The sequence below is a fragment of the Trichoderma gamsii genome (genome assembly GCF_001481775.2).
Source record: "Trichoderma gamsii strain T6085 chromosome Unknown Scaffold_14.2, whole genome shotgun sequence".
Taxonomy (NCBI): Eukaryota; Fungi; Ascomycota; class Sordariomycetes; order Hypocreales; family Hypocreaceae; genus Trichoderma; species Trichoderma gamsii.
In genome coordinates, this window is record NW_020171351.1 from 231,810 (window position 1) to 254,534 (window position 22,725).

General features: G+C 49.7%; 9 protein-coding genes across 9 annotated transcripts; 7 read left to right on the plus strand and 2 right to left on the minus strand.

The window, feature by feature from the left end:
• Window positions 1–1,339: 1,339 nt before the first annotated feature.
• On the plus strand, window positions 1,340–2,516 carry TGAM01_v204769 (hypothetical protein; the record flags this gene model as incomplete). The annotated part of the gene is made up of 2 exons (XM_024549504.1): window positions 1,340–1,655; window positions 1,711–2,516. 2 exons carry the CDS (start codon window positions 1,340–1,342, stop codon window positions 2,514–2,516), a joined length of 1,122 nt encoding a protein of 373 aa, XP_024405734.1.
• Window positions 2,517–2,827: 311 nt separating this feature from the next.
• Window positions 2,828–5,119, plus strand: TGAM01_v204770 (F-box and WD-40 domain-containing protein CDC4; the record flags this gene model as incomplete). The annotated part of the gene is made up of 5 exons (XM_024549505.1): window positions 2,828–3,292; window positions 3,365–3,954; window positions 4,022–4,234; window positions 4,453–4,801; window positions 4,880–5,119. 5 exons carry the CDS (start codon window positions 2,828–2,830, stop codon window positions 5,117–5,119), a joined length of 1,857 nt encoding a protein of 618 aa, XP_024405735.1.
• A 1,020-nt stretch (window positions 5,120–6,139) lies between these two features.
• Window positions 6,140–7,369, plus strand: TGAM01_v204771 (hypothetical protein; the record flags this gene model as incomplete). The annotated part of the gene is made up of 1 exon (XM_018801532.1): window positions 6,140–7,369. The coding sequence occupies one exon, from the start codon at window positions 6,140–6,142 to the stop codon at window positions 7,367–7,369; it is 1,230 nt and encodes a 409-aa protein (XP_018665325.1).
• A 1,234-nt stretch (window positions 7,370–8,603) lies between these two features.
• On the plus strand, window positions 8,604–9,998 carry TGAM01_v204772 (hypothetical protein; the record flags this gene model as incomplete). Its single annotated transcript, XM_018801531.1, has 2 exons — window positions 8,604–8,763; window positions 8,824–9,998. 2 exons carry the CDS (start codon window positions 8,604–8,606, stop codon window positions 9,996–9,998), a joined length of 1,335 nt encoding a protein of 444 aa, XP_018665324.1.
• A 3,396-nt stretch (window positions 9,999–13,394) lies between these two features.
• Window positions 13,395–13,856, plus strand: TGAM01_v204773 (hypothetical protein; the record flags this gene model as incomplete). The annotated part of the gene is made up of 1 exon (XM_018801530.1): window positions 13,395–13,856. The coding sequence occupies one exon, from the start codon at window positions 13,395–13,397 to the stop codon at window positions 13,854–13,856; it is 462 nt and encodes a 153-aa protein (XP_018665323.1).
• A 938-nt stretch (window positions 13,857–14,794) lies between these two features.
• TGAM01_v204774 (hypothetical protein) lies at window positions 14,795–16,159 on the plus strand (the record flags this gene model as incomplete). Its single annotated transcript, XM_024549506.1, has 3 exons — window positions 14,795–14,845; window positions 14,883–15,449; window positions 15,521–16,159. 3 exons carry the CDS (start codon window positions 14,795–14,797, stop codon window positions 16,157–16,159), a joined length of 1,257 nt encoding a protein of 418 aa, XP_024405736.1.
• Window positions 16,160–17,120: 961 nt separating this feature from the next.
• On the minus strand, window positions 17,121–18,748 carry TGAM01_v204775 (hypothetical protein; the record flags this gene model as incomplete). The annotated part of the gene is made up of 2 exons (XM_018801528.1): window positions 17,121–18,146; window positions 18,281–18,748. The coding sequence occupies 2 exons, from the start codon at window positions 18,746–18,748 to the stop codon at window positions 17,121–17,123; spliced, it is 1,494 nt and encodes a 497-aa protein (XP_018665321.1).
• An 815-nt stretch (window positions 18,749–19,563) lies between these two features.
• On the plus strand, window positions 19,564–20,030 carry TGAM01_v204776 (hypothetical protein; the record flags this gene model as incomplete). The annotated part of the gene is made up of 3 exons (XM_018801527.1): window positions 19,564–19,577; window positions 19,654–19,758; window positions 19,865–20,030. 3 exons carry the CDS (start codon window positions 19,564–19,566, stop codon window positions 20,028–20,030), a joined length of 285 nt encoding a protein of 94 aa, XP_018665320.1.
• Window positions 20,031–20,958: 928 nt separating this feature from the next.
• Window positions 20,959–22,434, minus strand: TGAM01_v204777 (hypothetical protein; the record flags this gene model as incomplete). Its single annotated transcript, XM_018801526.1, has 1 exon — window positions 20,959–22,434. One exon carries the CDS (start codon window positions 22,432–22,434, stop codon window positions 20,959–20,961), a length of 1,476 nt encoding a protein of 491 aa, XP_018665319.1.
• Window positions 22,435–22,725: the final 291 nt, after the last annotated feature.

The following is a 22,725-nucleotide window of genomic DNA, read 5'->3' on the forward strand; positions in this document are numbered from 1 at the left end:
ATGTACGTGGTGCCACTGCTTGGGGATATCGGATTTGTCAGACCAAGGGTAGGGCATCCAATACTGCGCCTCCCGCCTTATTGATGAGTTTTGATCAAAGAATGCATGCTCTAATAGGTAGAAAATCACAACATCTTCAATAAAACCAGAGTTGGGCACACGCACATTAGTATACTGCGCACTAACAGGTACTGCGCAACCATGAACGCAGGACACAGCGGTCAGATGAGGCCACTGCTGCGTGTATGTACTTGCGTATTGATATCTGCAGCCATGAGTCGCATGTATACAATGAGCTTCCTAAAACGAATTCAGGGTTTGCATTGCCTGCTCAAAGTTCAATGTCCTGCTCCGCAGAGAGCTCTAGATGGACAATCAATTTTCCCTTTTATACTAAATGCATTCCAGCGGCCGGAATGAACAAAAAAAACTAGTAGTAGATGGGCCAAGCTTTTGTTCTTAGAAACACAGTAAGCACCGGTTGCCCCTTGAATATGACGATCGGCCGAGATCCAGCCGCTTGTAAGGGATGTGCAAGTAGCTTTTTGCGAAACGCAGGTAAGTTGATGCTAATTTTCAGCTTGTCGGCCTTTTTAGGCTTTCCAACCAGGCGAGCATGGAAGATCCATAGTCTGCAGCTGTCTGTTGGCCGTCCAGTAATTTGATGCCAGCTACTTACACGCCATCCCAGCTGCCCTGTGTGATATTCGCAGCCCAGCCAGTAAAGAGCATACACATCACAAATGCGCGCAATGCGGAGAGCAATATTCGGTATAATCTAGATACCATGTATGTACAACACTCTGGTCTGGTGATCAGATTTTGGGTTGCGCGCCGCTTATGTAGTATCAGCAACAGGTTCGGCACTGAGTCTGCTCCATGCATTAGCATCCATCTTGTGTCCTTTGAGGCCTGACGCGGAGAGGGGCTCGGTGGGACCAGACCCGATACACGACGCAAGGAGAAAAGCCTCCTTGCTCAGCGCCGTTGCACAGGCAAACCGCGGTGGCTCTGGTTCTGATGCCGGGTACTCCGTAGCGCCAAATCTGCTGCGCCGTCAGTGCAGCGTCAAGGCGGCTGCTGCAAGGGCATCAAGAGCCAAGTCCCCCCGCCTCCACCGTGGCCAGTGCCAGTGCCAGTGCCAGTGCCAGTCAGTTGAGGCGCCGCATGCGGGTACGCAGCCGCTGTCTCAAGGGCCACAGTGCCGCTGGGGGGGCGTCCCGGCTACCAAGTACCGCTACTTCAACTTCGTATCGACACATGTTCCTTTGATCACCAACATGGAAAATTAAACACTTGACGATGTTAATGACGCCTCGGTACCTGTTTGCTGATGGCAATGTACCAAAGCCCCCAGGCGCCCCTCTTGTGGCTCCGGCATCTCCATCTCCAGCGACCAGCGCCTGACGAGGCGGATCGCAGCGCACGCAGGTGGACACCCTCCTCCAGCGCCGGGGGCTGTTGCGTGCTGGCGGCGGCTGTTAGCGAGCTGCGTACCGCACCTCCTGCGCATCGCGGTGGCGCACGGCTGATTGGTACGCGGCGCACTACTGCGGCACACCATGCGGACACCACGCCCAGGTACCTGCGACCGCCTGACAAACGATCAACTGCTCGCACGCTCGTGCCGCTGCACCTGGTGCCAGCCAGCACCGGTACGTACCTGCACAGTAGCGCCGGCAAGGGGCGGTACGGGCGCTGTACGCGCAGCGTCGCAGTGCCGCCCCGCGCGTCGCAAGTACACGCCCGTACTCCACGACACGACCCTGCCCGTCCACTCCAGCTTGGTCTCCAGCAGACCCCCAGCGCCAAGCGGCACCCGCTTTCCTCCATTTCCAGCGCTGCTGCTCCTCCTCGCACTCCCGCTCACCTCGCTGACCGATTGCCCTGAATCGCCATCACGCTGGCCTCGACTGACTGACGACAACTTCGCCCCGACAAGTCCAGCCGCTCCTCGCTCGCCCGCCGCTCCACGACTCGGCGCCTTCGACCAAAACCGCAGCCAACGGCACGCGCCTCGTCCCCGGCTCTTCCTGCCCGAAACACCAGATACGGAGCCTGCCGAAGCAGATCAGGAACCAGGGATTTGCTCCCCTTCGAGGCGGTCGACCAGCGAATCCACCAACCCATCTCATCCATCATCCCTTCGATATTCGGCGCCGCCAGTCACTGCTCCGTCATCCAGCCCGCAGCACCAGCACCAGGGAGTCGCCCGAAACGCGCGACACGTCTTTGACGGTACCCATTCGCCCTTGTTCACCGGCAGCTTCCACTCGCTTCATCCCCATTTTGGACTTTTTGGACCTTCTGGGCCGCCTCTTCCAGCACCGTTTAGGAGGTCGACCCATGTCCTGATCTACCGGTATGCTTACTCTTCTTTTTCCTTTCCCTTCTACTTCTATTCTGGATTCTTTTCTTTTGCCTTTTCTCTTTTCTACTCTCCCTCCAGAATCCTCCCTAATCCAGAAGAACCCTTTGATGTTGGCTGTGCTGCTTTGGACTTGATTTACCAATAATGCGTCCTTGAATACCTCAGCAACAAGCACTGCAATCACTCTATCCAACACACCTCATTCCTGACAGAGAAAGCACCAGCATACATATGTAGTTAAACAAAGGCATCTATAAGCTAATATTCGCCCATCATCAGGCTCGACCAGGCCAGGGCCCTCTTTTTGTTCCTTTTTTTTTTTCTAAACTCGATATTCGCCACGACCCTTCTTGCTCATCAAAACCTTGTCGAGCCCGCGACTGTTTTCATATTACATCTTGATAACGCATATTTCTCTCAACGTTTTCTTTAAGCAATCAAATCGCCTGGGCGAACATGGCTGGCTTCAACCGACCAATGAGCTTTTCTGAGAGGAGAGGAAGTTTGCTAAGTGAAGAGTTGACACTCAATACAAACAACTCGCTACTACACCAGAGAGTCGAGAAACTGCCGCAGCAGAGTCGCCAGATGAGAGGGCCGCCTACGCCTAACATGCCAACGCCGGCAGCTGATTTCGATAACCAACTGACGGGATCGGCTCCCGATCCGCCAACTCCAGCCGCGTCTCCTGGGCCTGCGCACTGCCAACCGGACTGGAGCAATGCTGCCGATGACGAAGACTTCTTCCTGGCCAAGGTCCGACAGCATTTTCAGAATTCTTCCGGGCCTCAGCGGACTAGAATTCTGGCTGATTTGTTGAACCTCTGCACGAGCCAACAGCTTAGCTTTGTTCACCAATTTGTCAGCCCGTTGTTGAAGAAGGACCCTTTTACCAGTCTTCCAGACGAGCTATGTTTACGGGTACGAATCTACGCATACAGTGCTCTGCTTTTTTACCGTTTGGATTTTACCTCCTGCTGACGAAACATACAGATATTGTCATTCATTGACGATCCCAAAGTCCTAGCCCGATCGTCGCAAGTCTCAAAGCGTTGGCGAGATCTCCTGAGTGATGACATGACGTGGAAGAACCTTTGCGAGAAGCACGATTATGGACGCCGAATGTCCGAGGTCTCGCCCTCGGCGCCAATCATGACGACGCGATCCTCGGCCTACGCTGTAGATGTCGATAGCGAAATGTCCAGTAGTTTCCCGGGAGCCTTCCCCTTTACCTCGCACGCCTCTAGTTCGATGAGTTTCGAGAGCAGGAGGCCCAAGATACGTTCATACAAATCTCACTTCAAGCAGAGATACCTGGTGGAAGCGGCTTGGAGATCTGGCGGCACAAGCATCAGCCGCAACATCACACAGGAAGGAGGCGTGGTTACCAGTTTGCATTTGACGCAAAAGTACATTATTGTCGCACTCGACAATGCCAAAATTCACGTTTTCGACACAGATGGCAACTCCATGAGGACTTTACAGGGTCATGTTATGGGAGTCTGGGCCATGGTGCCCTGGGGGGACACCATGGTCAGCGGCGGGTGCGATCGCGATGTGCGCGTGTGGGACTTGAAGACTGGGTAAGTCGACACTGCGAATAGGACCTGCTTTTTTCCTTAATCATTCTCTTGACTAACCCAACGTTAGTGCCTGTTTACACACATTGCGAGGCCACACATCGACCGTTCGATGCCTGAAGATGGCCGATGCTAATACCGCCATTTCTGGTTCTCGAGATACAACGCTGCGCATCTGGGATATCCGCACCGGTCTATGCAAGAACGTCCTTGTCGGACACCAGTCAAGTGTACGGTGCCTAGAGATCAAGGGCGACATTGTAGTATCTGGAAGCTACGATACGTTTGCCAGAGTTTGGAGCATCTCCGAGGGACGATGCTTGCAGACACTGCAAGGACATTTTAGCCAGATTTATGCTATTGCATTTGACGGCAAGAGGGTGGCGACTGGGAGCCTGGATACTAACGTTCGAGTCTGGGACCCCATGACTGGGTAAGTTGCTTGTGCCATTGCCCCCTGTGACTTGCGCCGCATCGCTAACCACATTTTCTCCCTTACAGAGAATGCCTTGCTATTCTCCAGGGCCATACATCTCTTGTCGGGCAGCTGCAGATGAGAGGCGATACTCTAGTGACTGGTGGCTCTGACGGTTCAGTCAGAGTCTGGTCTCTAGAAAAGATGTGCCCTATCCATCGCCTTGCTGCCCATGACAATAGCGTCACAAGCTTGCAATTCGACGATACTCGAGTTGTTAGCGGAGGAAGCGACGGCCGAGTTAAGATTTGGGATCTCAAGACAGGCCACCTGGTGCGCGAGCTGATTGCTCAGTGCGAAGCGGTTTGGCGAGTTGCTTTTGAGGATGAAAAGTGTGTCGCATTGACACTGAGGCAAGGTCGCACAGTAATGGAGGTAAGTTGACTGGCATTCCCGCCCCAGATGATATTGATGCCCCCTTATTTTGCATCGACGGTACTAATTTGGCAATAGGTTTGGTCATTCTCTCCTCCCGAAGAGATGCTTTATGATCGCCCTTTTTCGCTTCAGCAGCGTGTCCTTGAAGACGACCCCGACCGCCCAATGAGCGCCATGGCGTTTGATTACCGCGGCAGTGATGTGTCAATGGCTGGCCTGGGTCGAGAGGCTTCTCAAGACTTGAGTATGGTGGACGCTGGCCCGTCGACAGCTCCGCTCCAAGGAGGCAACATGACTTTTTTCCGCGAAAATTAAGCAGTGAATGTTACCTATACGGTTTGTTTTAATGCGACCTGATTCGGCTGGCGCAATAATGGGAACTGTTTTTTTGACTCTTACAGTGAAAGAGAGAAGAAGCTGGAATCAAGCAGGATTCAAATAATGACGGAGTCAAGTTGTTTTGAGCGGCTGGCTCGCCCGCTTTGACTTTTATATACATGGCGCGCGGTTCAGGTTATAGATCGCGGCGTGGATCTTGTGGGAAGCATATTTCATGGCGTTGCTGCATCATTTTGGAACTTCGTGTATAGCTGGGAGAAACCGCATCACATATGGGCATGAAGATGGGGATGTTTATCAATTTATTTGAAAACGACAGGGTCGTGGAGCTTTTTTTTCCTTTTCCTTTTTTATGCTGCAGAAGATTGGTTTTTGAGTTTTTTTTTTGTTCTTATGGGATGCGCCAGCATGGACGGGGTTCTGGGCGTCTATAGTACTAGTTCTAGCGATAATACCAGTGAATATAGGATTAGGTAGAGGTAGACTGATGCGACCAGGAGGGAGAGGGCCAATTATATCTCCATAGCCTCTCCAGATTAGAATAATCATACCCATCTGTCCAATTTTAAGCTTAACAATGCATAGCTTCGTGCCGGGATCGTCAAGCTGATAGATTTGAGTGGATACTGAGAGCCATATCTAGCCACATGGCGAAGAAGCGTCATTGGCGTCATTGACGTCATTATTGGAAAAGGGACATTTAGTCCGGCAGAAAATGAAGCTTTGGTCAATTGCGTCACAATGGTGCGTCACAATGGCATAATATTGAGAGAAGTTTGAATTCGATTCCGATTTGTCCAATAAGAACCTAGAGTTGAATATATATATCGACCTGCATTTCTACCAATTCATCTGCCAATTCATCTACCAATTTGTCTACCCATCTACCTACAACCTATTCACATAATCACCTTACCTAGTACCTCTCTCTCTGTGCGACAAAGCTCCATTTTCCCCATTCTTCTCTAGATCCTTTGCATATTCACATCTCGCAAGATGATTTCCACAAGATCAGCAGCTAGACTACCACTGTCTCAGGGCAGACTTGCTCTGCGCGTTCCGAAGCGCCAACCCATTCGTTTCCAGTCCACCTCATCTGCATCTTCATCATCATCAAAAGCCGCAGCAGAAGGCAGTAGCTCGCTTGGAGCTGGCATCGTTGGCGGCGTGGTTGGAGCGGCGCTTTTCTACGGAATCTACTCTTTCACGCCCGCTGGTCGGACGGCTAGCAAGCTCAACAAGGCCGTGAAAGAGGCTGAGAAGAAGTACCAGGAAGCCGCGAAGAAGCTGCAGGCCAACACTCCGAGCCCTTCAGAGGCCGTCGATCACATCAAGCAGTTTGCCTACTCCTACGTTGGATGGATACCCGGTGGTCGTGGCTTCGTCGATGCGGCATTCCAAGATTGGGAGACTGTGAGGAAGGAGCACGCTGAGGAGGCAGATAAGATTGTCAACGATGCGTACAAGAAGTTCCAGGACATTGCCAAGTCGGGCCTGAGTCTTGAGACCGCGTCGCGTGCCTATGATGCTCTTGCGGATCTGGCAAAGCAGATTGCTAATCTCTTGGGAGAATCCCTCTCAGACATAATTGACAATCATCCTCAGCTCAAGGAGAAGCTCGGCGGCAACATTGACCAGCTGAAGCAATTGGGCGAGCAGTACGGCCCGGAGGCGAAGAAGCAAGTGGACGAGACTTGGAGCCAGGTCAAGGATATTCTTGCTGGAGGATTCAGCGCCGCAAATCTGGCTAAGGCAAAGCAGCTCATTGAGGAAAAGACGAAGCAGGTGCAGAAGCTTGGTGACGAGGCGTGGAAGAAGGGTTTGGAAGAGGCGAAGCCGCTTCTAGACAAGAACCCCAAGGTCAAGGAATTGGTAGAGAATAATGCCGATATCTTGAAGAAGGGCCAAATCAAGGAGGTCTTTGACAAGGTGCGCGACGCGGTCAAGTCGGGAGACTTGGGCGATTTGGAAAAGTACGTCCAGCAGGCCAAGGAGAAGATTGGGGACAAGGCCAACCAGGCCGGATGGGGATCTTTGAATCAGTATCTGGACAAGGTGCCCCAGGGTAGCGAGATTTTGAGCAAGTTGGAGGAGATGGGCCGCATCGCGCAGGACCATAAGGAGGACGGAGAGAAGTTGCTCAAGGAGACGTTGGGGGATATTCAGAAGGTGTTGGAAGAGAAGAGCAAGAAGGCAAAGGAGATTGTCGATTCTGAGAAGAAGTAGAAGGGTTGATTCATGATCGCTTCTTTTGCCTGGAGACTAAATGGCGACGGATGAGATGAGTGATACTCTCGGGTTACTGGATTACATCGCAGATGGTTCACAGAACCTGCGACAATTATATTTAAATGATAAACATGAAGCTGTGCTCTACTTTTCAATCCGAGTGATTGGAACCATGATGGAGTGCTTCACACTGCATAGGCTATATAGTCATTGTAATTATTTCTTATTCATGAGCAAGGAAACGCGGCTAGTAACTCGGGTCTGGCATATCGCATAATGTTCGACTGTAAATGGCGTTGCAAGTACTATTATTAATGCTGATACTATCTTGTAAATCCAATTTCCATGGTTGTTTTCTAATGCACTTTACAAGTAGTTGAGCAATGTAGTTGAGCTGTAAAATGGTTTCTGGTAGTATAGTTCCATTATTCCAGAGATACAAGTTCTCGTATATGGCGAAGGAAGAGTCAACAATACACATCAAGAAATATTTTGCCAAGTGCCTCATGAATGGAAGTTAAATAGCTTCTATATAAGCCATGCTTTCATCTACGCCTGTTGAATAATAAACCCATCGGAAATGTAATTCTACGATGCTCACTTTCCATGACCGCCAAGTGCCGACGACTAAGATAAAGAGTGACCTGGCGAGTGACGGTAATTGCCACAAAGATGCTAGTACATGCTTAGCCTCTCATCCATGCGACCCTGACTAAACCCACAGCGAACGAAACACTGCCTTTAGCCTGCTGATCCCTGGTCAAGACGAGACAGAGGAGCACGTTGCGCTGTTCTTGGATAAGAGCGGATGGTCTCTTCTGAAATGTAACCACATCTGAAGAGACCCGCATAGAAGTAACGATGGCTTTCGGCCGACCATTTCACGGCTACGACTCCGGTTGGTCTGATGATCAATATCTGTAGATGGCAGTTGCGAGCTGCATCCTCCCCTTATCGCTTCTTCTTTGCCGTTGATGCGACTTAATTCAGCGCTCTAAGTGGCTCTTTTAGGAAACTCTTGTTCTATGAATATGACCCGGTGATAAGAAGGCGGCTCCCAACAGGCCGAAGCTTCTTTCCGAGGGATCGTAAACCTAGAAGGCCCGATCTCGTGGGATTCGGTTCTTAAAGGAGCGAGAGTCGGAAGTCTAAACACTTTTTCCTTCTTTTTTTTTTTTTTTCTTGTGATAAGCGAATAGGTGTCATCGACCAGCATAGAAAAGAAACAAGAATGATATTATCGACTTTGGTGTTGCTGTTGTTGGCAGAGCCATCTTGGCAAAGCCCCTTGAAGACGCAGAATAAAGAAGAGCGCGGGTTGAGGCCGCTTAGTTTTACCAGGAATGGGACCTTTCAGATATCCATCTTTGAGGATCTTCACTTTGGGGAGAGTGAGTTTGCTGCCTATGCTTGGGCGACACTCGAGTTTTATAGCTAATCTCTGATCAAAGATGCTTGGGATACGTGGGGACCTCAGCAGGATATCAACTCAGTTGTGGTGATCAATAAGATCCTCGATCGCGAGTCTCCCGATCTTGTCGTCTTGAATGGCGATCTCATCACTGGAGAGAACACCTTTCTCGAGAATAGCACGGTATATGTCGACCAGATTGTCCAGCCTCTGGTTCAACGGGGCCTGACTTGGGCATCGACATATGGCAACCATGACCACAACTTCAACATATCTGGCGAGGGCATCTTAGCGCGAGAGCATCTTTGGCCGAATGCCCGCACTACCAGGATGGTTGATGAACCAAATGCTGGTATTACCAATTACTATCTGCCGGTATACGCTGCGGGATGCAACGAGTTGAACTGCGCTCCCGAACTCTTGCTCTGGTTCTTTGATAGCCGCGGTGGCGTCTACTTTCGAGAACTCGACTCAAACGGAAACCAGGTTGGCCAGCCGGACTGGGTTGATACCAGTGTCGTGGACTGGTTTCAGCAAACTAACCAACAATTCATGTCAAAGTATAGACGGGTCATTCCATCGCTGGCCTTTGTGCATATTCCCACATACGCCTCACAAGCTCTGCAGGTAGAGAATGGGCAAAATAGTGTGAACCCACATTTCCAGCCGGGCGTCAATGACGATTACCCAGTTGCTACTCAAGCACAGGGATGGTGCCCTGATGGGAGTGACGATGGAACGTGCGAGTATGGCGGACAAGATGTCCCATTTATGCAGGCCATCACGTCTACGCCGGGCTTGATGGCTGTGTTCTCAGGCCATGATCACGGCGCCACTTGGTGCTACAAATGGGAAAGTCTAGTTCCAGGGATGACGGTTGAGGGTACAGGAGTCAACCTCTGCTTCGGACAGCATTCCGGATACGGAGGTTATGGCAACTGGATTCGCGGGTCACGACAGGTCCAAGTTGACTTGAGGACTCTTCGCAGTGCCACTTGGGAGGCAGAGACGTGGATCAGGCTAGAAAGCGGCGATGTCGTGGGCTCGGTGTCACTGAACGCGACTTATGGCAGTGACTGGTATCCTGCCACTCCAGACAACATGACATACTGTCCGACTTGCAATTACTCCATCATTACTCCGGGGCCAGGATCAGGGGCCCTCCAGAAGAAGGTCGTTGAGAAGAAGAAGCTCCACATACGCCGCCAGCTTTGAGCTATGGAGTCAGAGTGCCGATGGCTCAGTGTTGAACAGTATTTGGTTTGACGAGATTTTTGTTTAGAATGTATTGGGTAAATGAGGGTCTTTTAATTATATTCGTAACAGCTTGAGTGAATACAACTTTTATGAACGCGGCTAGTTTATACTTTCTTCCGTGGGGATAGCGAATGGAAAGTTGCAGGATTCTTGTCTAAAGGGAGTCACGTAATGCCCATGTGAAGAGACTAATTCTGTTGAATACACGGATATGAACGCTGTTTTGTGCAGATGATGTCACTTCCAGTTGATCTGTCTCTCCTGAAAGATAAAAGTCAATATATGCGTTAGGTTACCTGACATATTCCATGTCAGTCAAAACCCAAGATAAGTTTAAGCATCTTGGAGCCTACGGTGCGTCGGGATATTTTATAGGTAATACCAGGAGTTGGACAGTTACTGTTAGGCGCAGAGCAATGAATCACCAGGGCAGCAAGGCAACGTGATAGTGTTGTAGGTGGATCCCGCAATAAGACAGTGTCTTGTATGAGTGTATCATATTACGTCCAACAAAAACAGCATCCCATATTACTGGTCCTGAGCGACAATCATGTTTTATATTACGTCAAACAGTCCAATGAAAAGTGAGATTTCTGCAGCATGGCTTCACTCAATGCATATAACGGTAAAATCCCTCTCAATCTTGATTAGCACTCGACAAGTAATCCACTTACACAACAAACAAGCAATCACGGATAGGTGAAGACTACAACCATGACATTTGTTTCCTTCTTGCTGTTCATCCTGCCCATGAGCACTCATGTCCTTGGATCGGGGTTTCTGAACACATGCAAACATACATCTTTCAATCCTCCAGGCAATCTCGTGGCAAACTGTACGGCAGATGCACAAGGGCATCATCATCAACTAACTACCGTCTTTCTCGATACGTGTATTAAGGATGTAAACGGAAAATTGGGAGTAAGATATATTTCTTTTCTTCCCTACTTTTCTTTTGGAGAATACAGTCTTATACTAATGATGCATCCAGTGTTGGCAAGAGTAAGTTATATAAACTCCTTTTTCTCAAGCGCAAGCTTACTATGTTTAGCGATGGCATTGGGTTATCATTAGGATGCCGCAGCTGTCGTCTTCTGGGCGTATCGACGCTTCTATGTGATTGCCGTAACGATCAGGGTCAATTTGTTCAGGCGGCTTATGATCTTAGTGAGTTTGGGACTCTTTCTTCAGGAGTGTTGCCAGTGGTTTCTGATCGTCGCTAGATAACTGCATTTCGAATAATGGTGGACAGCTCACTTGTTAGTTGAAGGTGTTGAGGAGACCACACAGGCCTTGTAACTTGAAAGAAGTTGAGATGAAGTGGCAAGGTTCGAACAAAGAAATATCTTCCTTTGCTATTATGAGGTAGTTACATACTAGTTCCTCTATCATAGCTCAAAATGAACGAACCCTTTAGGTTGTGTACCTTTAGGTTGTGTATGCATTTGAGTGGTTTGGCGTCGCTTTGTTCCTGATAGCTTGACGAGACTGCGCTATGGCGTGAGAATGCACCTCAAAGAAAATATCCTCCTGCATACCAGAGGCCGAACAGAAGATGAACGCTCCAACAAGGTGGCCTAGAGGCTCTAGCTCTCGTTGGTTTTGTGTCTGATGGCTAAAATAAATACCGTTCTTTATCCAAGAGTTGGATGCCTGGGTCCCTGACGAGGATATTTTGGACACCTTTCTTTGTTACAGAGTGATGTTTTGTTCAGTTTCTCGTCCGCTCACTAATCTATAATCTTGCTCTCTCTCAGCTATATCATACGCTCCTCTCTCGCTCCTAAACTCATCCATTTCTCCTAGCTCATCACAATATTCACATCAGCCATCCTTTTCTCTTCGAGGAAGAGGCAGCAGCAAGCCGGCTGGCAAGTCGGGGGACTATCTCAAAGACTTGCCCAATTGCTTGGCCGGTTGCTGCTCCTTTCCAGAAGACATGGAAACGGCTCAGATTGTGCCATCAACTTCGAAGCTTTGGATAGCAATACAGACATATAGGGCTATCTCAAAAACTTCCCTAAAATGCTCGGCGGGGGGCTCATTTCCGGATGATCCTCAATGATGTCTTTTTACTGCTGACATCATTGTCACCACCACCGCCTTCGAGGTAACACCCTCTCGCATGTTTTACGATTGAGACGAAACGATTGATATTGATGCCTTGTTACGACTAAAAATGCTTCTATTACGAGTATCTCTTACTGTTTCGCAAAGAAGAAAGTCACAAGTTTCGCCTCGTCATTCTCATCGTTTTCTCAAGCGTTTAATCACTACTAGATTCTGTCGAGCGTCGATGGTTCCTTTGCCTATGCCATAAAGAATATTCGACCGGCTTTGGATCTGAGATGGAGAGAGAACATGAGGGAGAGTTGCTTGGGGTTCTTGGATGGGCAATATGAACGTCATCCCATCTTCAGCATCACCCCTTTCAACATGGTTGGGCCAATCTTCACTGAGCATCATCTTTCAACCCTTACAACCATTTCAACAATCAACTTGACATTGCTGAATTGTCAATCACAGACGATTCTGTCAAATTTATCTTTAGAACAAAATCGAAAACCCGCTTACTATCCTGTGAACTGCGATGGCGATGTCCATGTCGCTATGATTTTATTCATGCGGATGGAAGGGATTAACGGAACCTACCATTACACTAGAAACGGCAGAGGTTAACTGTCAATTCCAATAAGAAGGCCTCCAAGTGCCTCCAAGTGCCTGCAGGTGCCTGCATATTTATATAAAACTATCCCTTTACCATATAAAAAAGATAAAATATCTTTCATACTTCGATCCTTTGAGAATCGTGATTAAATATCTAGTTATTGCCATGCAATATAACAGAACTAATCATAAGTGCTCCTTTGTTACCCGCGAGAAATGATAGATATGACTAGAAATGAGAAAATACTGGAGTGCATACTCTCAGCATGTCACTCTCAATCACTATAATTCAAAATCCAAGCTTCTCTAGCATTTGTCATTGATAAGTGAACGCCTTTCTTGCCTCTCCTTGATACGACATTTGAAAGACACTCACTGCGCAGAGGCAAACAGTGTTACCCGATAATGCCTACCATCTTGACTCAACCTTTCATCACAATTTAGTCACCAAGACTTTTTGGCCCAATGCATCCGCCTATAATAAGCCTTGTAACTCCACTACGCTCTTTCTCTTCTCTTTCTACAGCTCTTTAAGCCAATCTCAACGAGTATATCAAACATCATCGCCTTCCCATCCACGTTTCTACATTGCACCTAAGCAGAATAGGAACAGTTCGGGCGCTGAAACCGACGATTCAAGAAGAAGAACGCACTTCTAGCGATATAATGTAAGAGAACGCAACGACAATGAACAGGGTCTCTTCCACCAATATAAGCCTCATGCTTAAGCGACTTAAGGCCAGGAATGAAACCTTTTACGAGACCTCATATGAGAAGCGGTCCATTAATCGCCTTCAAGCGATGGAAAAGTTACAGCCACTAATTGAAAACCTCGATCAAACCACAAGCGCAACGAATTTCGTGGCAGATGTCGAGGCATCCTTCACGCAAGAATCAGTCAAGGTTCTCACACAAGACAGAAAGAGAACTATAAGGCTAGCTGCTGCTGCGGAAGTCGTTGGCAGCCAAAAAGTCCTCGAATGGATAGCCGCAGCAAAGGACGACATGGAAGAATTCACATGGGTGGTAACAACCGAGACACCGAAACCTCCTGCAGAAATATCACCCGAACTTCTCGAAGATCTCGATACTCTTGTTCAAGCTGCTCCTCCAATATCCAAGAATTGCTACGGTCGCGAGTTCAGGTAGTGAAGACGCTATTTGAATCGTTCGAACAGCGCATTCGCGAAACCACAATCGCATCTGAAACGAATACAACGACTTGCCAGCAACTCAGAGAGGAGATCTCTTCTACCCGCAGGCTTTTGGAACAGCACCAAGACAGAGAGATGTGTCGGCATGCCGTTGCAGATATGAAAGCCAAAAGACGAAGACATATTTAAAATACTACTTTTTGCAAAGCGCCGTCTTTAGAAGTATTCTGACGCAGGGACCCTCCACAGAACCTAAAGTAAAGCGGGAATGGCATTGGAGAAGCAGCAATTGACCGCGTTGAAACCGAGTTGTGCAGGATAAGTGTTGTTTGCGGCTTGGAAAGCTCGGTTACCGACGCCATGGATATGGACATACATGAAAGTGCTTGTTAATAAAGCAGAAAGGCAAGGTTTAGTCTTATTTTATTTGGCTTTGCCAACAAGCTTCGCAGTATTATGCGTTTGCCTATTCTCTCAACCAAGTGATGTACGTTTTGCAAATGTCGCGTTATATTTACGTGGTTAGGCTTGCGAGAGCGGAAGGTTCGAACAAATAAAGAAGTCTGTATTGGTTCAAAGGTGCTAAGATGAATAAAGCTCTTACAAGGTATCTATAGAAAATGAATATCGATATGTATTCTATCACCTTCTCCTACAGCTGGCGTGCTGGATTGCCGTTCTGGGCGCTACCCTGAATTAGAGCCGAGTGTGGCGCCGGCAGTGACATTGCATCACTGCTAATCGATAAGAGCACCCCAGTCCAGCGACATAACCTCGCTTCATCATCTCTCCGGCCCTGATCGTTGCATCTTCCAGCTTTGCCAGCCCTGTCGTCACCACAGGTGCTATTTTTTTGAGAGAGAAAAGAGACAAGGTAAGAACATTTAGAAATTGTATACCGCTGGACTTGTCTCGGCATCCACGGCTTCTAAGATGACGGACCACGAGAATTCAAGCATCAGACACAACGACCACTTGCTCTTGGTAAGGCTCTCAAGCTCTGCTTTGCTTTTCCCTAAAGATACCTAATGCCAATTCATCTTCACAGGATCAACCTCTTCTACGCCTCCCCAACGAGCTGCTACGCAAAAACTTCCGAGCCGCACACTTCGCCATCGAAAAGGACACCTCGACGCTCAAGACGCTCCTCCGAGACTCGGCGACCGCAGCCATCTCCGGCCGGGCCTCGCAACAAGATGTGCTCAAGAACCTCGACGCCATGATCAGCCGCATGCGTGGCGTGAAGCGCAAGTTGGGCGCCTACGCCGACGAGGAAAGCAGGCTGCACACCCAGACCGCAGCGCGGATACAGCACCTGGATGAGCTGTACACAATGCACAGTATAGAAGACGTCAAGTATGAGGCTTGGAGCAGGAAGAGGCTGGATCGGCTGCTGGCGGATTACCTGCTGCGGCATGGGTACAACAATAGTGCGAAGGAGCTGGCGAGCGAAAAGAACATGGAGAACCTGGTGGATGTCGATACGTTTGTTGGCATGAGCCGGATTCGGGAGGCGTTGCTGAATGCGAGCGTTACTGAGGCGTTGGCTTGGTGTACGGAGAACAAGAAGGAGCTTCGAAAGATGGAGGTGAGCTCGGCAACAATACCTCATTCCTCCTGTTCGAACTTGACAACTAACCTATCGTCTCTCACTCATAGAGCAAGCTTGAGTTCATGCTTCGCTTACAGCAGTATGTAGAGCTCATCCGGACTCAGTCGCAGCCGAAACTCGTTGAAGCCATTGCTCACGCAAAGAAATATCTCATGCCTTACTGGGGCACGTACCCCAAGGAAGTCAAGCAGGCATGCGGCCTTCTGGCCATCCCTCCCGATAGCTCATATGGCATCTACAGCGACTTATACAAGAACTCTCGCTGGAGCGAACTCGCCGACCTATTCACCACCACTCACAACAGCCTCCTATCTCTCCCATCCGTGCCATTGCTCCACGTTGCCTTGTCATCAGGATTATCAGCCCTCAAAACGCCCGCTTGCCATTCCTCCCACGATGCCGACGTCTTTAGCGAGACGGGCTCTTCTTCCACGCTGGGCCATGGCGTCTGTCCAATCTGCTCCACCGAGCTCAACGACCTAGCTCGCAACGTCCCCTACGCACATCATACCAAGAGTCACGTCGAGCATGACCTGTTCTTGCTACCGAACGGCAGGGTGTACGGAAAGGAGCGCTTGGATGACTATTCCCGGAAATCGGGGTTGTCTCCTGATGAACTTGTTAAAGACCCGGTGACTGGGCAGACGTACCCGAGGGACGATCTCAAAAAGGTGTTTATCACCTAAAAAAAGATCATCAGACATCGTTTTTATTGGGTGTCAACTACGCAAGTATCAATTTGGTTATTCCTGGTTTCTTTACATGATAGCTTTTTACTCCGGAATTGGGACATGAGTTCGTTTGGCTTTATGGAGCAGCTTGACTTGGTGTTTCTTCATATCAACGAGTATGATTAATTTCGTGGGACTTTTGGAATTCTTTGGTGTTTTATCATTTCATAACCATCAGCCCTAGCATTGCTTTGAAATCTGGATATTGAACAGGCGTAAACATCCTTTAGAACTCCTCATTGATTCGCCCTGTGAACATGTATTGAGCTTCATTCAAAGAGCCCTGCACAATACCGTAACAAGATATGAAAACATACACATAGGTTTTGTCGCCATTAACAAGGACTTTTAAATCAACTCTCGCCTCCCAATCAGCCCATTTTGTCCGTTTTCCCATTTGCGTATCCCACAATCCTAACAATTCTGATTAAGGATAATAACCAGGTTATACGGCGAAAAGACAAACACACAAACAAGTTAGGCAAAAGCATTTTTAGAAAACAAGGCCACCAAAGGGTCCCCATCACGAAATGAATGATGCAACCCATGTGAACACCGTTCACTTCCCGCCTTCTTTCTTCCCACACCTCTCACATATTCTTTCCTTCCCTTTTTTCAATTACAGCTCGAGTGTTACCCCAAATTCAGCGGCATATACAATTATAGTTATACCACTCATGTTGGTTCATAAAAAAAGCACGTTTGAAAGCGAAAACCGTCAAGACAGAGATCAGAAACCGAGACTGAAAAATAAAAGCTGTTATAAAAACCCACATCGACTCGAAAACGGTTCGAGTTGATAAAAAAAAAAGGCAGGAGCAGAAGAAATACAGAGATAGAAACCAAAAAGGACGGAAACGAAGAAAAGGCCTGTCATTCAACCCCTGGATGAGCGAGACCCCTCCGCAGCAGAACCCTATCTGCCGTTTCCTCCAAATGCAAAATTACCAAAGACGCCGCCTCCGCCTCCAGGTGTCATAGGCCCTCCCATTGTAGGCAGACCATTCGTATTATGGCTCTGTTGGGCCGGGGTTGTCGCGAGATGCGCAGGGCCCGTATTCGGAGTGCTGGGAGTGTTTCCGTTCTGCCCGCCGTTCTGGTCGCCGTGGCCCATCATCGACATGGGCAATCCAATATCAGGGATGCCAAGTCCCCAGACTTTGCCGAGATGATCATCGGGAATCTCGCCGTTGAAGATCCGGTCGCGCATCTGGAAAAACACCTTGCCGGTGAGGAGAGAATCTGAACCAGCCTGGTGAGCAGACCCGATTCGCTTAACTTTCAGAGTCTCTGCAATGTTCTCCAGGCCAGACTTGTGCTCAAACTTTTGCAAGATTTCAGTGGTGCCAGGATCGCTAGGAGTAAGCATGCCTGAGTTGTGAAGCTTGATGGCATACTTCATCAGATGCTTTACATCGTATGTCATGGGGAAATACAGCTTCATCTTGTGGTCAAAGTCGATCTCGTCGTTTGGCAGGGGCGTGCAGATGAGCAGCTTTGTGAGGTAGCCAAAGTCGTAACCGCCGTGGAAGGATATCCACCGGATGTTGTCGAAACATACCATACCGGACGGTATTAATAGGGCGGCGAACTGGTGGGGGTCAATACCGTTTTGTTCGAGGGCCTTGAAGTCGATGCCAGCCTGCTGAAGAGATTCAATCGATTTCTCATTGTACATGTCGTCTTGTAAAGAGAACTTGAAGTTGAACTGCCATGAGTAAGGGAATGGTCCTTGCCCGATATGCCGCCTTGATGCTGCACTGAGTCCCAGCTCCGGGCCGGGTCGCGCCGGTGGCGTCTCGCCGTCCTCATTGAATAATGTGATGCCGATCTGGATTACTTTCAACATATCGACGTTCGTTCGTAGACACTGGTAATGATAGTCGCTCTTTCCTCTGAAGCCACCCATAGGTCTTGATACAACGCCAGGAAACTCCGTGTCCTTTTCATTCCCACCTTAGAGTTAGCGGAGTTCTGATATAAAAAAGAGTCGAAAGCCAGACAGTTGTGGGCAATCAGTGTGGGTAGCATAGGTTGCCCGCTCGCAAATTCCAAAAGTCGTCAACTAAAACTCACCATAGCAATGTAGGGGTATTTGTCAATGATGTCTCTCAACACAGCCATCTCCTCTTCTAGGTTATGTTTCCAGACTTCGCGTATCCTGCCCTTATTTGATGGCTGCGGCCGCATTGTGGGATGGTCCATCAAGGAATTGTGCTGCATTTGGCCGCCGTGCTGCTGCTGCTGCTGTTGCTGCTGCTGCTGTTGTAGAGCGGCGGCCGCGCCCGGCCCATGCGCAAACCCCATCCTTGCGCTCTGGCTGCCAAAGCCCGTGTCTGGGAAGCCGCCGGCACCATTGAGGGCAGCAGCGTTGAAGGAGTTGATGTTGTTCGGCGTAAACGGATTCAGCTGGGCGTTGGCGTTGAGATACTGATTAGCCCCCAGAGGCCCTCCCTGTGGCTGGCCGTGAGTAGGGAACCCAGGCTGGTGGAAAGGCGCGCCGACGCCGGGTCCGCCGCCGAAGCCCCGGAGCTGTGGTGGCATGGGATTAGGATTGAGATTATGAGGCGGTTGAAATGGAGCGGGAGGTGGAAACCCAGGGTCGGGATTGAACGAGGCCGGAGGAGGGCCAGTCGGAAAGAAAGACGAGGGAGTTTGATGAGGAAAGAGCCCGGAATTGAAGTATCCTCTTCCTCGATGTCGCGGGGTGAACGAGAGCGGTCTCTAACGTGACGAAGGGGGGCGAGGTCCTGAATCTCCACGGCCTCTTCGGGCTTGCATTGGGTACGAAGAAGGCTGTGGGCGCAAACAAGCTGCTGTTCTCGCCTCTGCGGCTGTCAACTCTCGAGTCAATGGCGAGGCGCTGGCTCGAGACTGGGGGGAGCGTCGTCGGAGCGATAAGGATTTTGGCGATAGACAAAAGCTACCAAGGTACAGATGGATGCGGTTGGCCGAGCAGGGATTTCTCGTCACCTGTCGTTGCTCTCTCTTTGTTTTTTTTGTTTCCTTTCGGTTTTCTCTCTCTTCGGGACAGCTTTCGAAATAATCGGTAACGAGATACTCGTGTTTTTGATCAGCGCTCGGTGGTAAACTTTGCAGGAAGAAAAAGTAAAACGTTGGAGTAAAAGCTAGATAAAAGAACACGCTCACTGGTGCTCGTTTCTGGAGGAGGTGACGGAAGCGAAAGCAGTACCGCCCAGCAAATAGCCGTGGATGGCCCGTGCGCGACATGCCACCTTTTTCGGCCACCGCGTTATTCCGGCCCTCCCCCAGGAACTACCAGCTGCGGAACTTCCAATCCAGCCTCCATTTCGAATATCACCAGCAGAGTCCGATTGCAAGCTACCTCAATTGGCACCATGCTTGCTACAAGGTATGGCAATGGCCTTCCACGGCGCCTCTTCTTCGATGTGGCCGAGTGACTGACGCTGCAACCCCGCCTCCAACAGAGCACTGCGAGCGGCCCACGGGCCCAAGCCCAACATCACCGGCTTCAACATGCGAGCCTTCAAGGAGGCCACCGGCCAGCCCCGATACGACCCATGGGAGAGAGCGTTGGTCTACCCTTTTTGGATTTTCAAATAGCCCCGAAATACGAGCAGAGATGGCAACAAGAAGAGGCAACGAAGAGCAAAGCTAACGAAAGGATGATTCATATAGCGAGGCATGGCGGTACAAGGGCACCTTTTCCCGCTGGAACAGATTCAGAAGCGGTTTCCCCGGTCTGGGAATCGCCACCGTTGCGTTTACCGGATACTGCGGCTACGAGTACCTCTTCCTGAAGGATGAGCACCACGGCGAGGTTCACGGCGAGGGTCACCACTAAAGCGTTGTTTTATTCTGCGACGGCGGCATTGTTGGAAAGATGTTTTTAAAACAGGCAAAGCGGTGTGAAAGAGGACGAGGAAGAAAGGAAGAAAGGGAGCAAGTGTACATATAACTCTTACAAACAAAAGAAAGAGAGGAGAAAAGAGCTTGGGAGAAGATTTGCGCTGGGCAAAGAATCCACACAAATATAAACTCAATTTAAGAATACCATGCAAGGGAGCTATAAGAAACAAAACGTTGAATGCGTGCTCTATGATTGTGTTTATTAACAGCGGGCTACAGCCATTGCCATGTAGAAAGATAGGTACTCTGCAGTAGATAGATTGCAGTAAGCTTAGCACGTAGTTTAAGGGTACGGAGGAATAAAGAGATGAAGAGAGCATAGCTACTAATAGCACACAGGCAATCATAGGTGGAAGCTGGATTTGGGTTCTCCAAAATTGGAAAAAGTTTAATATTTTCCTATCATAAATTCTACGTCTCTCATATAAAACGCTAGTTTTCATTCTTTGCTTTCAGGGGATACAACTCAATAGCTGGCGCTCTCAATCTCTTATCAATGTTTTTTTCCCCTCAGAGCTCAATTCCAGCAGACACGCCTCCCTCCATTGTGTATCGCGCGTACGGTGAAAGAAAGGGGGGAATAGGAGAAAGAAAGAAAAAAAGTGTAAAAAAAGGGGGGGATGATGAGGGTTTTGAGATCATGAGAAGATGGAAGAAGAGAAGAAAATGCAAACGGAAAGATCAAAAAATAAATAAATTAACAAAAGGAGGGACAGGAAAAAGCAACAAGAAAAATGGTCATCATAAAAAAATAGAATCCGACTCCATGTTTCATGCCAGAACATCGTTTCGTAATACCGGCTGATTGTAAGAAAACACCCAGACATGCCGAAAAATTTGAAGATATGCGGGGGTATGCGATGCTATTGCCCAACGCCGTTGACAACGTCGAGCACCTCTTCGACAGCCTCCTCCAGCTCGCTGACTCTCTCCTTGAGGGTCTTGTTCTCGGCTTTCAGGAGACCCACGGTGTCCCAGGCGATGCTGGCGTCCTGGCCCTGGCAGTTTCGGCACCCCTTGATGTCCCTGTCGGGATCTATCTTGAACAGCTTCTGGAAAGTGGTCAGCTGTGGCGGTTGGGAGTTGCGGACTGGTCGGTTGGGTCCAAACGTCGAGGTCCGTGATGGAGGTCCGGACGGAGCGGGACCCTCTACGTCCGAGATGATGCTTAGCGCCGTGTTGGTAGGGCTGCGAGGACGAGAGAAGATGCTGGCGGCTTCGACGCTATCTTCGTCCGTCTCGAAACTGAAATCAGTCTTGGAGGTCTCACCGCTTCGCCTCCATCCGCGTCTGCGTTGTTGGTCTTCCTCGACGCAGAGGTCTTCCGAAATTGATCCTTCAGATGGCGTCAAAAATTTATCTCTAGCGGCTGCTCGCTCTTCCATCCTCAACCTCTTCTCCTTGTTCAGTTCTTCCATTAGCGTCTGCATCTCGCTCTCGGTCTCCGCTAGCTTCTGAGCCATGCCCTCCAGCTGCATCTTGAGATGTCGCGTCCTGGTGTCGGCCTCCGCCTTTTCGTCATCTGTAGCCTCCTTTTCAGCCAGCATTTCCTGGATCGTGGTGGCCTGGCGCTTGTAGGCGGTTTGGTACTTCTTGAGCAGGCCGGTCGCCGTCTGCTGCAAATTCATAAAAGCTGCGGGTGAAAAAGTTTGCCCGTCCGGAGGGTTACCCTTGGGAAAGAGCGACGTTTCGATGTTGAGACCGATGAGCTCGTCATTTTGCGGCACCACGACGGGCGCAGGGGCGAGAGCTTTGATGGCCGGCATCTTGGAGGCGATGAAGGAGAGCGCGGAGTTGCGAGGAGACGAAGAAGGAGCGGTATTGGACCTGTTGCAATCGCTTGGATTTGTCACGCGTCTGTCTTGACCGACTTCTCCAAAAGAGGTGCGACGCGTCGCAAAAATCGGACTCGGATCCTCGGATTGCGAAGAGTCTGTCGAGAGTGATGCTGCTAGTTGCGCTCCAGGGGCTTGCCCTACTGGTAAAGGAATGTTGCTACTGGTGGTGGTTGTGGAAAATTCTGATCTCGACCTCGAATGGCCTCTCTGAAGCTTGGAGTTATGCCTCGGCTTCACAAATTGCGACAAGTCTGGACGTCCAGCGCAGTCTTGATAGGAGATGCTGGTAGATTGACGGAGAGGAGAATGTTGTTTCGGAGGAGAGGCAGGTCCCACATTGAACAGGGAGTCTCTTCGGTCGACGAGGCGAGAATTGGCACGAGAGCTCGAGGTTGCTCGAGGTGTCGATGGGGAGTCCAGGGCCAAGCTTAAGCTCGGTGAGAGAGGAGGAGTTTGAGTCTGCTCATACCCCTGGCCGGGGGTTGCTGTCGAGCTGCCCATTGTACCACTACCTGGGAGTATTTTGCGCTGGCGCGGTGAAGGATACTGGGCCTAGCAACGGAGTGGAGATTTGGGCGGAATATTGGACCAGACCAGCGACCAGCCCCCCCAGTATTTCGCGATCGTTACCGATGCTAGACGGACGCCACAGCGAACTGGTTGCCCTCTAGCGGCAGTACTACAGAATTTCGCTTTGGCTCGAGCCAATCTCTCTGTTCAGGCGCTGTATTGTGACCTGCGGTATCTATTGGCTGCGGTGGAAGAAGTGGGCGCCTGGACGCTTCCGATTTG